Genomic DNA, 22,500 nt, shown 5'->3' with positions numbered 1-22,500 from the left:
GGAGCGAGAGAAGGACGCGGCGCACGATTAGCAAGGCTGTCAAATTTCAAAAGGGGGTCGGAGTGGTTTTGGAAGCAATTAAAATGGTGGCTGGAGGATTTATTTATGGGAGCTACAGCTAATCTGCCACGTTGCCCCTCCAGCTACTTCCAAACAAGCTAGAGCTCCCTCAAGAACCTGTCAAACCCTGTAACCCCTCTGTGAACCCCACAACCCCCTTTCTTCACACAATCCACACACACGTGCATATAATAATCCCTTTCCTCTTTTAGCCTACAGAGGTTTTTTCTAGGCAGACTAAGACTGGCTGGGTGTGTGCTTTGGAAGACGTAATTGGATTTTCACACACACACACACACACACACACACACACACACACACACACACACACACACACACACACACACACACTCACACACTCTCGCACTGAGACTGCAGGCATAGGGCATTAATGGTTAAATGTGCTCCATGTCCCCACCCTGGGAGCCAATTAAGTGAAAGGCACACAGAAGCTAGATGCTTTGCTAAGCTGTGCTCTCATTTAGCTGTCTACAGCTGCTGGCTACCCTCCCAGCCCTTGTACTTAACCCCCCCCCCCCCACACACACACACACACACACACCAGCAGTGGCATTAGAGTGGAAGGGGGATGGATTGGAAAGCAAGTTCTTTATTGCTGTCACTGTGAGTATTGGGTGCTTTTATTGGCCCTGAAAGTGCTAGCAACTGTCACAAAGTAAGCTCATTAAGCACCAGGCCTTTATTGTTTTATTTGTGATCTATTCAGTCATTGGAATGAAGTGAATACTTGTATTAATTATAGCATAGAGATATATAGACCGTGTAGTGGCATATGTGATTTTAGCTTGAGGTGCAAAGCTACAGAGTTATAGAACCACAGATGGAGCAATCGACAAGTTCTGGTCTTTGTGTAAAACCCCCCCACACACACACGCACACACACACACACCCACAAACACCCATATGTACACATCCACCCTACATACACTCACGCCATGAGGTTAATGCTATTAAAAGTGGTTAATTGGGGTGTTAACTGTATTGTTGGCTAAAGAAAAGCCTGGGAGGGGCTGTTGATTTCCCAGAAGGCCTCTGGGAGTGGGGGCAGGTCAGCTGTCCTTGCTGCTTGATAATTGGCTCAGTTACTTGTTGTAATTGAGCGGATCTGACAGAGTTGATGGCAAAGAAGCAACGAGTGGAAATGTAGACAGATTGAGTGTGTTTGTTTGTGTGTGTGTGTGTGTGTGAGTGTGTGTGTGTGTGTGTGTGTGTGTGTGTGTGTGTGCGTGTGTGTGCGTGCGTGACTCTGTGTGTGTGTGTGTGTGTGTGTGTGTGTGTGTGTGTGTGGTCTTGAAGATGTTGAAGTCTAATCTGAAAATAAGTGAAGCCTGGCTAACTCTGCTCAGAGGATCTTACGTCAAACCTTAGTGTTTTATTCCTCCCCTTTTCTCCCTCTCTCTCTTTCTCTTTTGTTTACTATCCCTTGCTCCCTCTCTTTCTCTTTCGTTTACTATCCCTCGCTCCCTCTTTTTCTCTTTCTTTTACTATCCCTCGTTCCCTCTCTTTCTCTTTCGTTTACTATCCTTCGCTCCCTTTCTCTTTCGTTTACTATCCCTCGCTCCTTCTCTTTCTCTTTCTTTTACTATCTCTCGCTCCCTCTCTTTCTCTTTTGTTTACTATCCCTCGCTCCTTCTCTTTCTTTCTTTTACTATCCCTCGCTCCCTCTCTTTCTCTTTCGTTTACTATCCCTCGCTCTCTCTCTTTCTCTTTCGTTTACTATCCCTCGCTCCCTCTCTTTCTTTCGTTTACTATCCCTCGCTCTCTCTCTTTCGCTTTCGTTTACTATCCCTCACTCCTTCTCTTTCTCTTTCGTTTACTATCCCTCGCTCCCTCTCTTTCTCTTTCGTTTACTATCTCTCGCTCCCTCTCTTTCTCTTTCGTTTACTATCTCTTGCTCCCTCTTTCTCTTTCTTTACTATCTCTCGCTCCCTCTCTTTCTCTTTCGTTTACTATCCCTTGCTCCCTCTCTTTCTCTTTCGTTTACTATCCCTCGCTCTCTCTTTCTCTTTCTTTACTATCTCTCGCTCCCTCTCTTTCTTTCTTTTACTATCCCTCGCTCCCTCTCTTTCTCTTTCGTTTACTATCCCTCGCTCCTTCTCTTTCTTTTTCGTTTACTATCCCTCGCTCCCTCTCTTTCTCTTTCGTTTACTATCCCTCGCTCCCTCTCTTTCTCTTTCTTTTACTATTTCTCGCTCCCTCTCTTTCTCTTTCGTTTACTATCCCTTGCTCCCTCTCTTTCTCTTTCATTTACTATCCCTCGCTCCCTCTCTTTCTCTTTCGTTTACTATCCTTCGCTCCCTCTCTTTCTTTCGTTTACTATCCTTCGCTCCCTCTCTTTCTCTTTCGTTTACTATCTCTCGCTCCCTCTTTCTCTTTCTTTACTATCTCTCGCTCCCTCTCTTTCTCTTTCGTTTACTATCCCTCGCTCCCTCTCTTTCTCTTTCGTTTACTATCCCTCGCTCTCTCTTTCTCTTTCTTTTACTATCCCTCGCTCCCTCTCTTTCTTTCTTTTACTATCTCTCGCTCCCTCTCTTTCTCTTTCTTTTACTATCCCTCGCTCTCTCTCTTTCTCTTTCGTTTTCCATCCCTCGCTCCTTCTCTTTCTCTTTCGTTTACTATCCTTCGCTCCCTTTCTCTTTCGTTTACTATCCCTCGCTCCCTCTCTTTCTCTTTCGTTTACTATCCTTCGCTCCCTTTCTCTTTCGTTTACTATCCCTCGCTCCTTCTCTTTCTCTTTCTTTTACTATCTCTCGCTCCCTCTCTTTCTCTTTTGTTTACTATCCCTCGCTCCTCCTCTTTCTTTCTTTTACTATCCCTCGCTCCCTCTCTTTCTCTTTCATTTACTATCCCTCGCTCCCTCTCTTTCTTTTTCGTTTACTATCCCTCGCTCCCTCTCTTTCTCTTTTGTTTACTATCCCTCGCTCGCTCTCTTTCTCTTTCGTTTACTATCCCTCGCTCCCTCTCTTTCTTTTTCGTTTACTATCCCTCGCTCCCTCTCTTTCTCTTTCGTTTACTATCCCTCGCTCTCTCTTTCTCTTTCTTTTACTATCCCTCGCTCCCTCTCTTTCTTTCTTTTACTATCTCTCGCTCCCTCTCTTTCTCTTTCTTTTACTATCCCTCGCTCCCTCTCTTTCTCTTTCGTTTACTATCCCTCACTCCCTCTCTTTCTCTTTCATTTACTATCCCTCGCTCCCTCTCTTTCTCTTTCTTTTACTATTTCTCGCTCCCTCTCTTTCTCTTTCGTTTACTATCCCTCGCTCCCTCTCTTTCTCTTTCTTTTACTATCTCTTGCTCGCTCTCTTTCTCTTTCGTTTACTATCCCTCGCTCCCTCTCTTTCTCTTTCGTTTACTATCCCTCGCTCCCTCTCTTTCTTTTGTTTACTATCCCTCGCTCCCTCTCTTTCTTTTGTTTACTATCCCTCGCTCCCTCTCTTTCTCTTTCGTTTACTATCCCTCGCTCCCTCTCTTTCTCTTTCGTTTACTATCCCTCGCTCCCTCTCTTTCTCTTTCTTTTACTATTTCTCGCTCCCTCTCTTTCTCTTTCGTTTACTATCCCTCGCTCCCTCTCTTTCTTTTGTTTACTATCCCTCGCTCCCTCTCTTTCTCTTTCTTTTACTATCCCTCGCTCCCTCTCTTTTTCTTTTACTATCCCTCGCTCCCTCTCTTTCTCTTTCTTTTACTATCCCTCGCTCCCTCTCTTTCTCTTTCGTTTACTATCCCTCGCTCCCTCTCTTTCTCTTTCTTTTACTATCCCTCGCTCCCTCTCTTTCTCTTTCGTTTACTATCCCTCGCTCCCTCTCTTTCTCTTTCTTTTACTATTTCTCGCTCCCTCTCTTTCTCTTTCGTTTACTATCCCTCGCTCCCTCTCTTTCTTTTGTTTACTATCCCTCGCTCCCTCTCTTTCTCTTTCTTTTACTATCCCTCGCTCCTTCTCTCTTTCTTTTACTATCTCTCGCTCCCTCTCTTTCTCTTTTGTTTACTATCCCTCGCTCCCTCTCTTTCTCTTTCTTTTACTATCCCTCGCTCCCTCTCTTTCTCTTTCTTTTACTATCTCTTGCTCGCTCTCTTTCTCTTTCGTTTACTATCCCTCGCTCCCTCTCTTTCTCTTTCGTTTACTATCCCTCGCTCCCTCTCTTTCTTTTGTTTACTATCCCTCGCTCCCTCTCTTTCTCTTGTTTACTATCCCTCGCTCCCTCTCTTTCTTTTGTTTACTATCCCTCGCTCCCTCTCTTTCTCTTGTTTACTATCCCTCGCTCCCTCTCTTTCTTTTGTTTACTATCCCTCGCTCCCTCTCTTTCTCTTGTTTACTATCCCTTGCTCCCTCTCTTTCTCTTGTTTACTATCCCTCGCTGCCTCTCTTTCTCTTTCGTTTACTATCCCTCTCGCTCCTTCTCTTTCTCTTTCGTTTACTATCCTTCGCTCCCTCTCTTTCTCTTTCGTTTACTATCCCTCGCTCGCTCTCTTTCTTTCTTTTACTATCCCTCGCTCCCTCTCTTTTTCTTTTACTATCCCTCGCTCCCTCTCTTTCTCTTTCTTTTACTATCCCTCGCTCCCTCTCTTTCTCTTTCATTTACTATCCCTCGCTCCTTCTCTCTTTCTCTTTCGTTTACTATCCCTCGCTCCCTCTCTTTCTCTTTCTTTTACTATTTCTCGCTCCCTCTCTTTCTCTTTCGTTTACTATCTCTCGCTCCCTCTCTTTCTCTTTCGTTTACTATCCCTCGCTCCCTCTCTTTCTCTTTCTTTTACTATCTCTTGCTCGCTCTCTTTCTCTTTCGTTTACTATCCCTCGCTCCCTCTCTTTCTCTTTTGTTTACTATCCCTCGCTCCCTCTCTTTCTTTTGTTTACTATCCCTCGCTCCCTCTCTTTCTTTTGTTTACTATCCCTCGCTCCCTCTCTTTCTCTTTCGTTTACTATCCCTCGCTCCCTCTCTTTCTCTTTCGTTTACTATCCCTCGCTCCCTCTCTTTCTCTTTCTTTTACTATTTCTCGCTCCCTCTCTTTCTCTTTCGTTTACTATCCCTCGCTCCCTCTCTTTCTTTTGTTTACTATCCCTCGCTCCCTCTCTTTCTCTTTCTTTTACTATCCCTCGCTCCCTCTCTTTTTCTTTTACTATCCCTCGCTCCCTCTCTTTCTCTTTCTTTTACTATCCCTCGCTCCCTCTCTTTTTCTTTTACTATCCCTCGCTCCCTCTCTTTCTTTTACTATCTCTCGCTCCCTCTCTTTCTCTTTTGTTTACTATCCCTCGCTCCCTCTCTTTCTCTTTCGTTTACTATCCCTCGTTCCCTCTCTTTCTCTTTCTTTTACTATCTCTTGCTCGCTCTCTTTCTCTTTCGTTTACTATCCCTCGCTCCCTCTCTTTCTCTTTCTTTTACTATTTCTCGCTCCCTCTCTTTCTCTTTCGTTTACTATCCCTCGCTCCCTCTCTTTCTTTTGTTTACTATCCCTCGCTCCCTCTCTTTCTCTTTCTTTTACTATCCCTCGCTCCCTCTCTTTTTCTTTTACTATCCCTCGCTCCCTCTCTTTCTTTTGTTTACTATCCCTCGCTCCCTCTCTTTCTCTTGTTTACTATCCCTTGCTCCCTCTCTTTCTCTTGTTTACTATCCCTCGCTGCCTCTCTTTCTCTTTCGTTTACTATCCCTCTCGCTCCTTCTCTTTCTCTTTCGTTTACTATCCTTCGCTCCCTCTCTTTCTCTTTCGTTTACTATCCCTCGCTCGCTCTCTTTCTTTCTTTTACTATCCCTCGCTCCCTCTCTTTTTCTTTTACTATCCCTCGCTCCCTCTCTTTCTCTTTCTTTTACTATCCCTCGCTCCCTCTCTTTCTCTTTCATTTACTATCCCTCGCTCCTTCTCTCTTTCTCTTTCGTTTACTATCCCTTGCTCCCTCTCTTTCTCTTTCTTTTACTATTTCTCGCTCCCTCTCTTTCTCTTTCGTTTACTATCTCTCGCTCCCTCTCTTTCTCTTTCGTTTACTATCCCTCGCTCCCTCTCTTTCTCTTTCTTTTACTATCCCTCGCTCCCTCTCTTTCTCTTTCGTTTACTATCCCTCGCTCCCTCTCTTTCTCTTTCGTTTACTATCCCTCGCTCCCTCTCTTTCTCTTTCTTTTACTATTTCTCGCTCCCTCTCTTTCTCTTTCGTTTACTATCCCTCGCTCCCTCTCTTTCTTTTGTTTACTATCCCTCGCTCCCTCTCTTTCTCTTTCTTTTACTATCCCTCGCTCCCTCTCTTTTTCTTTTACTATCCCTCGCTCCCTCTCTTTCTCTTTCTTTTACTATCCCTCGCTCCCTCTCTTTTTCTTTTACTATCCCTCGCTCCCTCTCTTTCTTTTACTATCTCTCGCTCCCTCTCTTTCTCTTTTGTTTACTATCCCTCGCTCCCTCTCTTTCTCTTTCGTTTACTATCCCTCGCTCCCTCTCTTTCTCTTTCTTTTACTATCTCTTGCTCGCTCTCTTTCTCTTTCGTTTACTATCCCTCGCTCCCTCTCTTTCTCTTTCGTTTACTATCCCTCGCTCCCTCTCTTTCTTTTGTTTACTATCCCTCGCTCCCTCTCTTTCTTTTGTTTACTATCCTTCGCTCCCTCTCTTTCTCTTTCGTTTACTATCCCTCGCTCCCTCTCTTTCTCTTTCGTTTACTATCCCTCGCTCCCTCTCTTTCTCTTTCGTTTACTATCCCTCGCTCCCTCTCTTTCTCTTTCTTTTACTATTTCTCGCTCCCTCTCTTTCTCTTTCGTTTACTATCCCTCGCTCCCTCTCTTTCTTTTGTTTACTATCCCTCGCTCCCTCTCTTTCTCTTTCTTTTACTATCCCTCGCTCCCTCTCTTTTTCTTTTACTATCCCTCGCTCCCTCTCTTTCTCTTTCTTTTACTATCCCTCGCTCCCTCTCTTTCTCTTTCGTTTACTATCCCTCGCTCCTTCTCTCTTTCTTTTACTATCTCTCGCTCCCTCTCTTTCTCTTTTGTTTACTATCCCTCGCTCCCTCTCTTTCTCTTTCTTTTACTATCCCTCGCTCCCTCTCTTTCTCTTTCTTTTACTATCTCTTGCTCGCTCTCTTTCTCTTTCGTTTACTATCCCTCGCTCCCTCTCTTTCTTTTGTTTACTATCCCTCGCTCCCTCTCTTTCTCTTTCTTTTACTATCCCTCGCTCCCTCTCTTTTTCTTTTACTATCCCTCGCTCCCTCTCTTTCTCTTTCTTTTACTATCCCTCGCTCCCTCTCTTTCTCTTTCGTTTACTATCCCTCGCTCCTTCTCTCTTTCTTTTACTATCTCTCGCTCCCTCTCTTTCTCTTTTGTTTACTATCCCTCGCTCCCTCTCTTTCTCTTTCTTTTACTATCTCTTGCTCGCTCTCTTTCTCTTTCGTTTACTATCCCTCGCTCCCTCTCTTTCTCTTTCGTTTACTATCCCTCGCTCCCTCTCTTTCTTTTGTTTACTATCCCTCGCTCCCTCTCTTTCTCTTGTTTACTATCCCTCGCTCCCTCTCTTTCTTTTGTTTACTATCCCTCGCTCCCTCTCTTTCTCTTGTTTACTATCCCTCGCTCCCTCTCTTTCTTTTGTTTACTATCCCTTGCTCCCTCTCTTTCTCTTTCGTTTACTATCCCTCTCGCTCCTTCTCTTTCTCTTTCGTTTACTATCCTTCGCTCCCTCTCTTTCTCTTTCGTTTACTATCCCTCGCTCGCTCTCTTTCTTTCTTTTACTATCCCTCGCTCCCTCTCTTTTTCTTTTACTATCCCTCGCTCCCTCTCTTTCTCTTTCTTTTACTATCCCTCGCTCCCTCTCTTTCTCTTTCATTTACTATCCCTCGCTCCTTCTCTCTTTCTCTTTCGTTTACTATCCCTCGCTCCCTCTCTTTCTCTTTCTTTTACTATTTCTCGCTCCCTCTCTTTCTCTTTCGTTTACTATCTCTCGCTCCCTCTCTTTCTCTTTCGTTTACTATCCCTCGCTCCCTCTCTTTCTCTTTCTTTTACTATCTCTTGCTCGCTCTCTTTCTCTTTCGTTTACTATCCCTCGCTCCCTCTCTTTCTCTTTCGTTTACTATCCCTCGCTCCCTCTCTTTCTTTTGTTTACTATCCCTCGCTCCCTCTCTTTCTTTTGTTTACTATCCCTCGCTCCCTCTCTTTCTCTTTCGTTTACTATCCCTCGCTCCCTCTCTTTCTCTTTCGTTTACTATCCCTCGCTCCCTCTCTTTCTCTTTCTTTTACTATTTCTCGCTCCCTCTCTTTCTCTTTCGTTTACTATCCCTCGCTCCCTCTCTTTCTTTTGTTTACTATCCCTCGCTCCCTCTCTTTCTCTTTCTTTTACTATCCCTCGCTCCCTCTCTTTTTCTTTTACTATCCCTCGCTCCCTCTCTTTCTCTTTCTTTTACTATCCCTCGCTCCCTCTCTTTCTTTTACTATCTCTCGCTCCCTCTCTTTCTCTTTTGTTTACTATCCCTCGCTCCCTCTCTTTCTCTTTCTTTTACTATCCCTCGCTCCCTCTCTTTCTCTTTCTTTTACTATCTCTTGCTCGCTCTCTTTCTCTTTCGTTTACTATCCCTCGCTCCCTCTCTTTCTCTTTCGTTTACTATCCCTCGCTCCCTCTCTTTCTTTTGTTTACTATCCCTCGCTCCCTCTCTTTCTCTTGTTTACTATCCCTCGCTCCCTCTCTTTCTTTTGTTTACTATCCCTCGCTCCCTCTCTTTCTCTTGTTTACTATCCCTCGCTCCCTCTCTTTCTTTTGTTTACTATCCCTCGCTCCCTCTCTTTCTCTTGTTTACTATCCCTTGCTCCCTCTCTTTCTCTTGTTTACTATCCCTCGCTGCCTCTCTTTCTCTTTCGTTTACTATCCCTCTCGCTCCTTCTCTTTCTCTTTCGTTTACTATCCTTCGCTCCCTCTCTTTCTCTTTCGTTTACTATCCCTCGCTCGCTCTCTTTCTTTCTTTTACTATCCCTCGCTCCCTCTCTTTTTCTTTTACTATCCCTCGCTCCCTCTCTTTCTCTTTCTTTTACTATCCCTCGCTCCCTCTCTTTCTCTTTCATTTACTATCCCTCGCTCCTTCTCTCTTTCTCTTTCGTTTACTATCCCTCGCTCCCTCTCTTTCTCTTTCTTTTACTATTTCTCGCTCCCTCTCTTTCTCTTTCGTTTACTATCTCTCGCTCCCTCTCTTTCTCTTTCGTTTACTATCCCTCGCTCCCTCTCTTTCTCTTTCTTTTACTATCTCTTGCTCGCTCTCTTTCTCTTTCGTTTACTATCCCTCGCTCCCTCTCCCTCTCTTTCTTTTGTTTACTATCCCTCGCTCCCTCTCTTTCTTTTGTTTACTATCCCTCGCTCCCTCTCTTTCTCTTTCGTTTACTATCCCTCGCTCCCTCTCTTTCTCTTTCGTTTACTATCCCTCGCTCCCTCTCTTTCTCTTTCTTTTACTATTTCTCGCTCCCTCTCTTTCTCTTTCGTTTACTATCCCTCGCTCCCTCTCTTTCTTTTGTTTACTATCCCTCGCTCCCTCTCTTTCTCTTTCTTTTACTATCCCTCGCTCCCTCTCTTTTTCTTTTACTATCCCTTGCTCCCTCTCTTTCTCTTTCTTTTACTATCCCTCGCTCCCTCTCTTTCTTTTACTATCTCTCGCTCCCTCTCTTTCTCTTTTGTTTACTATCCCTCGCTCCCTCTCTTTCTCTTTCTTTTACTATCCCTCGCTCCCTCTCTTTCTCTTTCTTTTACTATCTCTTGCTCGCTCTCTTTCTCTTTCGTTTACTATCCCTCGCTCCCTCTCTTTCTCTTTCGTTTACTATCCCTCGCTCCCTCTCTTTCTTTTGTTTACTATCCCTCGCTCCCTCTCTTTCTCTTGTTTACTATCCCTCGCTCCCTCTCTTTCTTTTGTTTACTATCCCTCGCTCCCTCTCTTTCTCTTGTTTACTATCCCTCGCTCCCTCTCTTTCTTTTGTTTACTATCCCTCGCTCCCTCTCTTTCTCTTGTTTACTATCCCTTGCTCCCTCTCTTTCTGTTGTTTACTATCCCTCGCTGCCTCTCTTTCTCTTTCGTTTACTATCCCTCTCGCTCCTTCTCTTTCTCTTTCGTTTACTATCCTTCGCTCCCTCTCTTTCTCTTTCGTTTACTATCCCTCGCTCGCTCTCTTTCTTTCTTTTACTATCCCTCGCTCCCTCTTTTTCTTTTACTATCCCTCGCTCCCTCTCTTTCTCTTTCTTTTACTATCCCTCGCTCCCTCTCTTTCTCTTTCATTTACTATCCCTCGCTCCTTCTCTCTCTCTTTCGTTTACTATCCCTCGCTCCCTCTCTTTCTCTTTCTTTTACTATTTCTCGCTCCCTCTCTTTCTCTTTCGTTTACTATCTCTCGCTCCCTCTCTTTCTCTTTCGTTTACTATCCCTCGCTCCCTCTCTTTCTCTTTCTTTTACTATCTCTTGCTCGCTCTCTTTCTCTTTCGTTTACTATCCCTCGCTCCCTCTCTTTCTCTTTCGTTTACTATCCCTCGCTCCCTCTCTTTCTTTTGTTTACTATCCCTCGCTCCCTCTCTTTCTCTTTCGTTTACTATCCCTCGCTCCCTCTCTTTCTCTTTCGTTTACTATCCCTCGCTCCCTCTCTTTCTCTTTCTTTTACTATTTCTCGCTCCCTCTCTTTCTCTTTCGTTTACTATCCCTCGCTCCCTCTCTTTCTTTTGTTTACTATCCCTCGCTCCCTCTCTTTCTCTTTCTTTTACTATCCCTCGCTCCCTCTCTTTTTCTTTTACTATCCCTCGCTCCCTCTCTTTCTCTTTCTTTTACTATCCCTCGCTCCCTCTCTTTCTCTTTCGTTTACTATCCCTCGCTCCTTCTCTCTTTCTTTTACTATCTCTCGCTCCCTCTCTTTCTCTTTTGTTTACTATCCCTCGCTCCCTCTCTTTCTCTTTCTTTTACTATCCCTCGCTCCCTCTCTTTCTCTTTCTTTTACTATCTCTTGCTCGCTCTCTTTCTCTTTCGTTTACTATCCCTCGCTCCCTCTCTTTCTCTTTCGTTTACTATCCCTCGCTCCCTCTCTTTCTTTTGTTTACTATCCCTCGCTCCCTCTCTTTCTCTTGTTTACTATCCCTCGCTCCCTCTCTTTCTTTTGTTTACTATCCCTCGCTCCCTCTCTTTCTCTTGTTTACTATCCCTCGCTCCCTCTCTTTCTTTTGTTTACTATCCTTCGCTCCCTCTCTTTCTCTTGTTTACTATCCCTTGCTCCCTCTCTTTCTCTTGTTTACTATCCCTCGCTGCCTCTCTTTCTCTTGTTTACTATCCCTCGCTCCCTCTTTCTCTTGTTTACTATCCCTCGCTCCCTCTTTCTTTTGTTTACTATACCTCGCTCCCTCTCTTTCTCTTGTTTACTATCCCTCGCTCCCTCTCTTTCTTTTGTTTACTATCCCTCGCTCCCTCTCTTTCTCTTGTTTACTATCCCTCGCTCCCTCTCTTTCTTTTGTTTACTATCCCTCGCTCCCTCTCTTTCTCTTGTTTACTATCCCTCGCTCCCTCTCTTTCTCTTGTTTACTATCCCTCGCTCCCTCTCTTTCTCTTGTTTACTATCCCTCGCTCCCTCTCTTTCTTTTGTTTACTATCCCTCGCTCCCTCTCTTTCTCTTGTTTACTATCCCTCGCTCCCTCTCTTTCTTTTGTTTACTATCCCTCGCTCCCTCTCTGTTCTTGCTGTCTTCACTTCTCTGTCACTGCAAGTTCTTCTCAATACTTCTCTCTTTAAATCATCTTTATTCGTCTCCACATGCGTGCGTGTGAGTGTGTGTGTGTCTGTGTGCGTGTGCGTGTGTGTGTGAGTGTGAGTGTGTGTGTGCGTGCGAGTATGTGTGTGCGTGCGTGTGTGTGTGTGTGTCTGTGTGCGTGTGTGTGTGAGTGTGTGTGTCTGTGCGTGTGAGTGTGTGTGTGCGTGTGAGTGTGTGTGTGCGTGTGAGTGTGTGTGTGTGTGAGTGTGTGTGTGTGTGAGTGTGTGTGTGCGTGCGAGTGTGTGTGTGCGTGCGAGTGTGTGTGGTGATGGTTTAGTGTAGGGGGAGATGCTGTGTGTCATGGGGCTGCTTCTCTGGTGTGTCCATGCTAACTACTCCCAGTTTGAAAGACCGCCGCCTTACCACACAAACACAGCCCCTATCTCACTGCAGCCCTGCCCCTGTACCTCCACTAGGCTGCCACTCTGCTGCCTTCCCTGGCTACTGTGCATAAAAGTGTCTGACAAATGACAACATCTAAACCTATTTTATGAAGGACAGAAGACTGTAGTCTGCAACCTGAGGCAGGTGAATGAGAGACGGTCAGAGCAGGTATTAATGCACCAGGCGCCACTGGCTGGGGCTCTGTGTGGAGCCATGGGCCTGCACTGTGCTCCTCTCTCCGTATACTGCAGCTATTACACCATAGAGGTGCTTTTGTTGGCTGGTGTGTGAGCAGGTGTGGATGATGAAGCAGTCTCATATATGGGGGGCTGTTTAGGGTGAAACACTTGCGCGTGCGCGTGCACACACACACACACACACACACACACACACACTGCTTGTACATACCTATAAAATACTTGCGCATACATATGAAACATTTTCACATAAATAGCCTACTACTTACATCTGCGTATTATACTTAATACACTTGCATATACACGCACTTGCGCATTCAGTCACTGCTGCGTAAACACAGAGTCACTGTGCTTGTGTGTATCTGTGTGGCTGCATGTGTGTAAAAGAATTTTCATTGCACCCAGAAGTCATTACACACATACACACAAGCGTAGTTAAAATGAATGAATGTGCAAGTGAATATGCAATATTAATAATATGCAATATGCGAGTGTAAGTTATCATATGCAAGTATGTAAGTAGTAGGCTATTTATGTGAAAATATTTAATATGTATGCACAAGTGTTTCATATGCATGGTCAAGTGTTTCATAGGTGTGTGCAAGTAGTGTGTGTGTGGAAGTGTTGGAGGTGTCACTGATTTCGCCCTAAATGGCCCATCATACTTGCACATACATATGAATGAAACACTTGCACATACAGACATTTAACGTGTACAGCATGCTTGTCAGCATAAGGTGATCTCTAAAAAAAAAACATCGTTATGTTAGCACCTAATTCTCATTATACTACGATTTGAAGGTCAAAGACACTACAGAAAAATATGCTTACAGTTCAGCCAACACCTCTTCCAGCGGCGCTCCCGGTTGCCCTTGGCAACCCTTGACAGGGTATAATATTAACCACTTTTCAGATCCAGGATATAATTAGTACAGAGTTGCTTCACTTTTGGGAACTGATCTATGGATTTTTTGGCCCACATTGGTGTTCCTTCACCAGAACACATCCTTATAAAATGAGAAGTTGAAGTTATTGTTTAGAAAAATTCTGGGTTTAATGTTTAAACCTTCCAGCATTAACTGCAGGAAGGTCCAGCTCCTTTTATTCCAGACAAGCCATACATCGTAGAATTTTTAGTAAAAGAACTCCTAATGAATTATGGAAAGTGGAAAACCAGTGGCAAGATGGCAAGTTATTGATCAATTATACTGTTAGAAATGATAAGACTATGCAACCTATAGACCTGTTTGGCAAAGGTGTGGCTAAGTCATAGCATTAGGCTACATGTTAGCTTGCCACTGTCCACTAATAGGCCTACAGCATGTAAGTCAATATTTAAAACACGTCTCATTATCGTTTTTTAAAATACTCCCCCAGTGCCAGCAACATTTGTTCAGAATATTTACTAAGATACTGTAACACATAATCTAATCACTTCTAATAGTAGTCATGTCCGATCAATAACCTGGAATCTTTCATTTCATTTTCAAATTTGCATAACTGATCAGGAGTTCTTATACCACAGGGACGTTCGGCTGCTTTACGAGGAAACAAACGACAGACCGCCCTACACCTCGCGTTCACAAACATGTTGTATACGTTAAATATCCACGTTGCCTACGTTAAATATCTGTCTTCCTATTACAGTGAGATGACTGGCAGATGCACTGAAACGGTTTTAACCCCACACACTGAACTAAGCGCTATGTTTATGTGCAAGAGTATGTATATCCAGGTGTGAGTGAACATATGTATGAATATGTGCAAGGGTTTCATATGTATGCACATGAGGTGTTTCACTGTTTCAACATAAATGACCTTACGTACTCAAACCATGGCCTTTGCATTGAACCAAGTCAGCGTTACTTTAATTAGATTATTGCACAAATACAGATAAACACACACACCCACACACACCTACCATCTCCTGCTAGTGGGGGTCCCGTGCACCACGGCTGATAAACCGCAGCATTGTTGTAAAGCCTTGCCCGGAGCACACAGCCGTGATGGCGTGGCGGTTGCTCTTGGTTACCACAGCCCCCCTCCAGCTGACTTGCAGGTGCGACTTGCATCGACTGACTCTGACCGTGCTGTGCTTGCGTTGCCATGGCTATGCTGGCGGAGGCGTTAAGCGCCACTGCTGGATACAAAAGGAGACCATGACGGATCAGGAAGTGAAGCCGAGTCTCCTGGCTGAGATCCTTTTACCTACCTATGTGTTTCACATTCTGACTAATGACTATCTCACTCTCTCGCTCTCTCTCTCTCTCTTTCTCTCTCTCCCTTTCTCTCTCTCTCTCGCTCTTTCCATCTCACTCTGTCTCTTCCTCTCTGCCTCAATTCAACAATAATTTATTAACATGAAAGTTATAAGTTACATTACTGCCTAAGCCAATCAACATAGGAAAGGCAAAATGGGTACGAAAAGAACATTATCGAAACAAAACAAATGATTAACCCTCAGTCAACAATATTGAAAGGGGGGGGGATTTACTGATTGGCTCTTAGGATGTGACAAGATGTTACGAATTTTGCTGCTTGCTCTCTCGCTCACTCTCTCTCTCTCTCTTTCTCTCTGTACAGTCTATGTCTGTCTCTCTGTACAGTCTATGTCTGTCTCTCTGTACAGTCTATGTCTGTCTCTGTACAGTCTATGTCTGTCTCTCTGTACAGTCTATGTCTGTCTCTCTGTACAGTCTATGTCTGTCTCTGTGCAGTTTATCTCTCTCTCTCTCAGTGTACAGTCTGTGTCTGTCTCTCTGTACAGTCTATGTCTGTCTCTGTGCAGTTTATCTCTCTCTTTCTCTCTGTACAGTCTATGTCTGTCTCTCTGTACAGTCTATGTCTGTCTCTCTGTACAGTCTATGTCTGTCTCTGTGCAGTTTATCTCTCTCTCTCTCAGTGTACAGTCTGTGTCTGTCTCTCTGTACAGTCTATGTCTGTCTCTGTGCAGTTTATCTCTCTCTTTCTCTCTGTACAGTCTATGTCTGTCTCTCTGTACAGTCTATGTCTGTCTCTCTGTACAGTCTATGTCTGTCTCTCTGTACAGTCTATGTCTGTCTCTGTGCAGTTTATCTCTCTCTCTCTCAGTGTACAGTCTGTGTCTGTCTCTCTGTACAGTCTATGTCTGTCTCTGTGCAGTTTATCTCTCTTTCTCTCTGTACAGTCTATGTCTGTCTCTCTGTACAGTCTATGTCTGTCTCTCTGTACAGTCTATGTCTGTCTCTGTGCAGTTTATCTCTCTCTCTCTCAGTGTACAGTCTGTGTCTCTCTATGGGAGGAGTGTCCATGTGCTCCTGTTCCCCTTTGGCGTCAGCAGGGGGTCACAGGGGGAGGTCCAAGAACAACATGGTGGCTGTGGATGGTGTGACCTGATTGGTTGTTTTGGGGCTTGGGGGCGGTGTAGGTGTGTTGAAGAAAGCAGGACATGCCACATTGCGCAGGCCTAAGAATGTCCCTTGATTAAAAAAACAAATAACTTCGGTATAAGTAGTTTTGTGAACCAACGGCAGTTTCAGGACCACACCTTAGTGGACAGCACCCTCCAGTCCCGTTCCAGTGTTTAAGTGCCACTACCATTGCTGAGATGCTGAGAGGTTTGACAGAGGTGTCGGAGCTGACAAGGAGCTGTCACGGAGCTGACCTCCTGTCACGCCACAGGTCACGGCTGTCAAAGTAGAATTATGTGTATAGCACTTTTTACAACAGCTGTTGTCACAAAGCGGCTTTGTGGCTGTCCATGCCCCCAGTGAGCAAGTCAAAGGCAATGGTGGCAAAGAAAAACACCCTTAGAATGTGAGGAAGAAAGAGGAGAGGAGAGGAGAGGAGAGGAGAGGAGAGGAGAGGAGAAGAGAGGAGAGGAGAGCGGAGGGGAGGGGAGAGGAGAGGAGAGGGGAGGGGAGATGAGAGGGGAGGAGAGGGGAGGGGAGGTGAGGAAAGGAGAGAGGAGAGCAGAGGAGAGGGGAGGGGTGGGGAGGAGAGGAGAAGGGAGAGGAGAGGGGAGCAGAGGGGAGGGGAGAGCAAAGGAGAGAGGAGAGGGGAGGGGAGGGGAGGGGAGGGGAGGAGAGGAAAAAAGAGAGGAGAGAAGAGGGGAGGAGAGGAGAGAGGAGAGGGGAGGAGAGGAGAGAGGGGAGGAGAGGAGAGGGGAGGAGAGGAAAGGAGAAGAGGAGAGGATAGGGGAGGAGAGAAGATGAGAAAGGAGAAGAGAGGAGAGGAAAAGAGGAGATGAGAGGAGAGGAGAGGAGAGGGGAGGGGAGGAGAGGAGCCAAGAGGGGAGAGGAGCCAAGACTCAGAGGGGAGCCTATTCTCCTCTGGTTGACACCAGACACCACGACAGAACCAAAATACGGGGCAGTGGTAACTTTTAAAGTATTTGACTTGTAATCAGAAGGTTGCTAGTTGAAGCCCCACTGTTGGTCCCTAATTGATCACGTTGTATTCAGACGTAATTGTAAGTTTTTATATATATATAATAAAAAATGAAATAAGTAATATCAACCGATAAGTAACAGAAGTTGGGGTGTGTAAAAGTCCTAGTCTGGTCTGATGAGTGTAAGTGTTGCTAAAACCCTCCTGGAACAGCTGCCCAGTCGGCCCGGAGCCTTCCAGACGTGCTGGGAGGGAAGCGGGTAGGTGGGAGGAGCCACAGCAACGGAAAAGGTCATTTTATGACATGCAGAATTACTTCCAAAATGCCAAGCGGGTTGAATGTTCAGTTTGGGGTTTTTTGGTGACTGTTTAAGTCATTTCACTACATAGCCAGCTCTCTCTCTCTCTCCATCTCTCTCTCTCTCTCTCTCTCTCCATCTCTCTCTCTCTCTCTCTCTCTCTCTCTCCATCTCTCTCTCTCTCTCTCTCTCTCCATCTCTCTCTCTCTCTCTCTCCCTCCCTCTCTCTCTCTCTCTCTCTCTCCCTCTCTCTCTCTCCCTCCCTCTCTCTCCCTCCCTCTCTCTCTCTCTCTCTCTCTCTCTCCCTCTCTCTCTCTCTCTCTCCCTCCCTCTCTCTCTCTCTCTCTCTCTCTCTCTCTCCATCTCTCCCTCTCTTTCCCTCCCTCTCTCTCTCTCATGCTCTGTCCCTTTTCCCTTTTTCTCTCTCACCATTTCTGTAGACTGCAGAGAAGACAATGACAGCATTCATTTGATTTCATAGCTGTTATAACTATAAATACAGCATTTCTTTAAGCGTTTTTTAAAAGTTATATTAAACCGTATTTTATATGTTATACTGTATAAGAAGGGCATGAATGTTTACTGATGGCGCCTACCTCTGTCTTGAGTTCAGTTAGATGAGCATTGTCAGGTAATTGCTTGATTTGTATTGCCTTTAAGAAAGTGAGGTGACACAGCTCGACACCTTTAAAGTATTGATTTATTTAAGTACATACTGAACTGAGTATGAACAATCCTGACTTCTGGTAATGTGGCAGGTAGGGCCAGACGCGTGCGGATAAGTCGATAGTTTAATATAAGAGGGTAAATCTAAAAATCGTAGTCAAAAAACCAGTCCAACAAAATGGAGCCAAAGAGAAACAATCCTGAAGGCAACCAAATACAAAGGGGCAACCCAAAGACGATGTCAAGTGAACCAGTCAACACACAGGGAGTTCAGGAAACGATGGCTAACACTCAGTGCACTCACAGGAACAGAAGCAATACTTCGCAAGGAAGCAGCTAACCTACCGGAATTAAATAGCGCTAGGAACAGGTGTATGGCATTAGTATTCAGGGGACGAGTATCGCCCCAGGGGATTCTGGGGAATGTAGTGAAGAGACCCAGCTTTAGCCTCATTGGTCAGGGCTGCAGGGCAGCGTGACACTTCTGTGTCACCCACTTAGGAGAAAAAAACAGAAAGGGGGCAGACCAAGAGACACGGCGGGAGACACGGCGTCGCTTTGCAACTGATCTCAGACCTGCGCTTCGCTCACTTGACACACCACAGGCCAGACTTTACCTGGCTGCCACCCAATCCGGAATCAGACAGTGTTACTTGGTTATGAGTAGACAGGGGGGAGGGGGGTGTGGTTGGAGCAGTGTGGGCGGCATGGGGGCGGGGCAGCGTTTGAGGGGGAGCCTCCCGCTAGTTTAGATACTACCAAATTCACGTCGCATCTGAACGATGTTTGCTGCTGAGAGATACTGACTCTCCTGGAAGAGTTTGGCCCTCCTGGACACCGAGCTCCTAGAAACACAATATGCAGGCTCTGTGTGAAGTCCACACACAAACACAAACACACACACACACACACACACACACACACACACACACACACACACACACACACACACACACTTCATTAAACCCATTCCATCCCATTTAATAACCGCAAAAGGCAAATAATACAAAGCTAAATGGACATTTCTCTCTCTGGTATCATCACCAACGTATCAGTCAGCTGGTTTAGATCTGTGGTTTTGTACGCTCACATTGAGCACACTGCTGCTGCACTGCCATCTCTAGACACTGGCTATGCGTCTCTGTCGTCTCTGGACACACGTCATCCCTGGACACACGTTATCTCTGGACACACGTTATCCCTGGACACACGTCATCCCTGGACACACGTTATCCCTGGACACACATTATCCCTGGACACACATCATCCCTGCACACACGTTATCTCTGGACACACGTCATCCCTGGACACACGTCATCCCTGTCCCCGGCCCCGTGTGTGACATCTCTATGGCCGTCCCCTCCTCACGCTACGTGTGTGTTACAGCTGGGTCACACTGCTGGACTCCTCTCACAATTCGTGGTGCATAATCTGTGAGCGTGTGTGTGTGTGTGTGTGTGTGTGTGTGTGAGAGAGAGAGAGAGAGAGAGAGAGAGCTAGAGTTTAAGTGACTGGCCTTGTGTTGTCAGTATTTGTACTGTCTCTTGGTCTTGCTATCTGAGCCAAGCCTTTGTGTGTGTGTGTGTGTGTGTGTGTGTGTGTGTGTGTGTGTGTGTGTGTGCGCGTGCGTGCGTACGTGTGTTGCAGGTACTCTGAGGAGGAAATCAGACAGAAGGTGGGGACATTTCGACAGATGCTGATGGAGAAAGAAGGAGTGATAACCAGAGAGAGCTCTCACCCACCTCCACCGTGAGCGACACACACACGCACTCACACATATACACACACCAAGACAAACAAATATACCCATCAATCATTAATCACTTTCATGTGTTATTGAATTGTGGTTCCTGCAGATGTTTAGCAGAGTGCAGAGCTCCTATAGTATCATGTAACCACACACACACACACACACACACACACAGTCCTCCTCTCCTGTGAGGCTGGAATGTGAGAGCTTTATTACTGATGGTGCTAACCAGTAGTGAGAGGCTTAACACACCCATGATTCTTGCTGTCAGTCTGTTGCACACTGGTACTGGTGCCACAGCACTAGTGATCTCCCGTTATCAGCAGGGTCTGGTATAATATTGTACTGCAGACTATAATGTCTTGTATTGTATAACACAAGACGTTATTGTTGTTACTTGACCACACACACACACACACACACACACACACACACACACACACACACACTGCACGGGCGCTACAGACCCATCCATCACAGCCATGACCCTGGGACACAAATGTAATAAAAACGCATCTTTCCTCCACTCGAGCGCATCTTTTCTTTTGCTCATCCCTCTTTCACCCTCTGACTCCTTCATCCCTTCATTGTGTGGAGTGACTCTAGTACCCCGCACGAGAACCTTCACTCGTTCTATTGTTTTTTCCCCACCGTAACGACCGCACTGGACATTACAGCCATTCTCATATCGTAATTTCCCATTAAGATATGGTTAATATGACATGGCGGATTAAATATCTCCGTAAAGGCGAAGCAGCTTCCCGTTGCTCAGCGTGCCGCTACGCTGTGGTAACACGCGGACCCCCTGAGATGGTAGTTAACCACCTTGAAAGGACTCAGCTGCAGTGAGACCACCTTTGAGTCAACAACGGACGAGTGCAGGGATCACACACACACACTCAGGAGTGTATACAGATGATAGTGACCTGCCTCTCGTCCACTTTCTGCACACGTCAGCAATACTTTAAGTCAAAAGTGTGTGTGAGTGTGTGTGTGCGTGTGTGCGAGAAAGAGAGAGAGAGTCATAGGGTGGCAATCTGATCACCACTATTCCATTAACACACAAGAGAACCAGAAAGATGGGATGTGGAAACAAATACAGAAAGTCTTTAAAACATCGAGATGAAAACGAAACTTTCAGTAATTAAATAAGCAACAAAGTTAGATTTAAAAAATGATTAAAAAAACATAAGCATCTGGCTTAGAAACGCAATGGAGAAAGCAAACTCTGTAGAGGTGCTGTCATCAGTGTGACCCTAGTCATCACAGTTTACGCTAGACACTCATCACTCACTCTGTTGTGTTTGGCTGCCTTGTGGCTCTGTTCCCTGCTCAGTTTCTGACCACAGGGCCAGTGCTGAGCATGTGTCATTTGGGTGGTGGACCGTCATTCTCGAAGCGGCGGTCACACTGACATGGCAGCAGGTGTTGCGCTGGTATGAGTGTGTCAGGTATGACAGGGTTGCTGGAGTTTTTGTATGTGTCAGGGTCACTGCAGGCCAGTGACTGGACCAGTACCAAGAAATCTCCAGCCAGTAGGAGTTTTTCAGCTCTGTTCAAGTGTGCTTGTGAGTGTGTGTGTGTGTGTGGGTGCGTGTGTGTGTGTGTGTGTGCGTGTGCACATGTACAATAGAGGCATAATAGGGGCAAAAAATGTATGTATGTATGTATATTTTTAACCTAATTCTTTCTCTGTCTCAGTCACACACAGACACACACACGCACAGTCTCAAACTACTGTTCAACTGTCCTAGTTTCACCCACTCACTATTCGAAATAGCACATAATAAATGGCACCTGAACAGGGAGAGGGTCATTGGGCCACATTTATAAAAACCTACCGCCAAATTTAACGTGACATTAACAGCGAACGGCGCCGTGGTAAGATGTTTCCTCATTCATAAATGTGAATTGCCGGCACATTTTACCGTTTGCATGATATATGTTACTACCGCATTTAGTCCTCCTCTGCATATGACGTTAGCGATTCATAACGGAACAGCGCTCTGCGTAAAATCCCACCTGAACCTGGAAGATGGTAAATGTCACGGTAATAAGACGGTGTGGCTTGGATGATCTTGGTGAAAGTTACAAGTGTGTTACATTTCTATGTACCTGCTAGTTGTGATTGTAGTACTGGTCTCACGACTGGGGTTAGTCAGTCATCGACCTCCTGACACGGGTCTTTAATATGCATGGCCTCATTTAAATCTCTATTTTGATTGGCTTTCACATAGGGCACAGGTGACTTTATCGCGGCGGTAAGTTGACACCAGTGCGCTAATTATCGCCATGGTAACACTATGAATATGAATTAAATAGCATCACATTTTGCCAGGCGTAGCACAGTTACCATTATCTTTTAAGAACCTGGTCCATTAGCAGGCGTGTGAGAGGAGACCAGATCTGCAAGGAAATAAGACATGTATTTCATATTTAATAAACACTTTCGCTTTTGTGTCATATTATCAGTTACTGTCCATCCGGCCTGCAGCTCACATATGTGGGGCAGGTAAAGGCACTGATCCCAAAGTTCAGCATGTGTTTCTGCCTTTTTGTTTGACATCTAGCGTTTGTGACTGCAGGGTCGCCGTGTTCGCCCACGGTGATGGCGAAGATGCCGAGGGCAGAGCGTTCGCCGACGGCTGCAGGGAAGAGTATGGCTGGCACGGAGACTACTACCGTCCTGACTCCATCGCCCATGGCGAGCTCAGGTAGCGGCCGAGCGCGCGTCACACAGCCCCCCTTCCCCCAGCCTGAGAGAGAGAGAGAGAGAGAGAGGGAGAGAGAGAGAGAGAGAGAGAGAGAGAGGGAGAGAGGGAGAGAGAGAGAGGGAGAGAGAGAGAGGGAGAGAGAGAGAGAGACAGATTGAGAGAGAGAGAGAGAGAGAGAGAGAGAGAGAGAGATTGAGAGAGAGGGAGAGAGAGAGAGAGAGATTGAGAGAGAGGGAGAGAGAGAGAGATTGAGAGAGAGAGAGAGAGAGAGAGAGGGAGAGAGAGAGAGAGGGAGAGAGGGAGAAAGAGAGAGAGAGAGAGATTGAGAGA

The 22,500-nt window shown here is 45.6% G+C and overlaps 1 protein-coding gene across 3 annotated transcripts in view; it reads left to right on the top strand.

Annotated features, from left to right (window-relative positions):
• Positions 1 to 22,500, top strand: part of srrm3 (serine/arginine repetitive matrix 3) — a 75,669-nt gene that overhangs the window by 33,570 nt on the left and 19,599 nt on the right. For all 3 annotated transcript variants that reach the window (XM_081719378.1, XM_035527633.2, XM_035527634.2), the window contains exons 3-4: positions 19,354 to 19,455; positions 22,042 to 22,170. In XM_081719378.1, the coding sequence (XP_081575504.1) occupies positions 19,354 to 19,455; positions 22,042 to 22,170 (231 nt within the window). The remainder of the gene's footprint in view (positions 1 to 19,353; positions 19,456 to 22,041; positions 22,171 to 22,500) is intronic.

This window comes from Electrophorus electricus, chromosome 8 (assembly GCF_041902795.1).
Source record: "Electrophorus electricus isolate QZ-2024a chromosome 8, ASM4190279v1, whole genome shotgun sequence".
NCBI classification, from domain to species: domain Eukaryota; kingdom Metazoa; phylum Chordata; class Actinopteri; order Gymnotiformes; family Gymnotidae; genus Electrophorus; species Electrophorus electricus.
The sequence above is the reverse complement of the archived record's forward strand: the minus strand, read 5'-3'. Positions and strand labels throughout refer to the sequence as shown.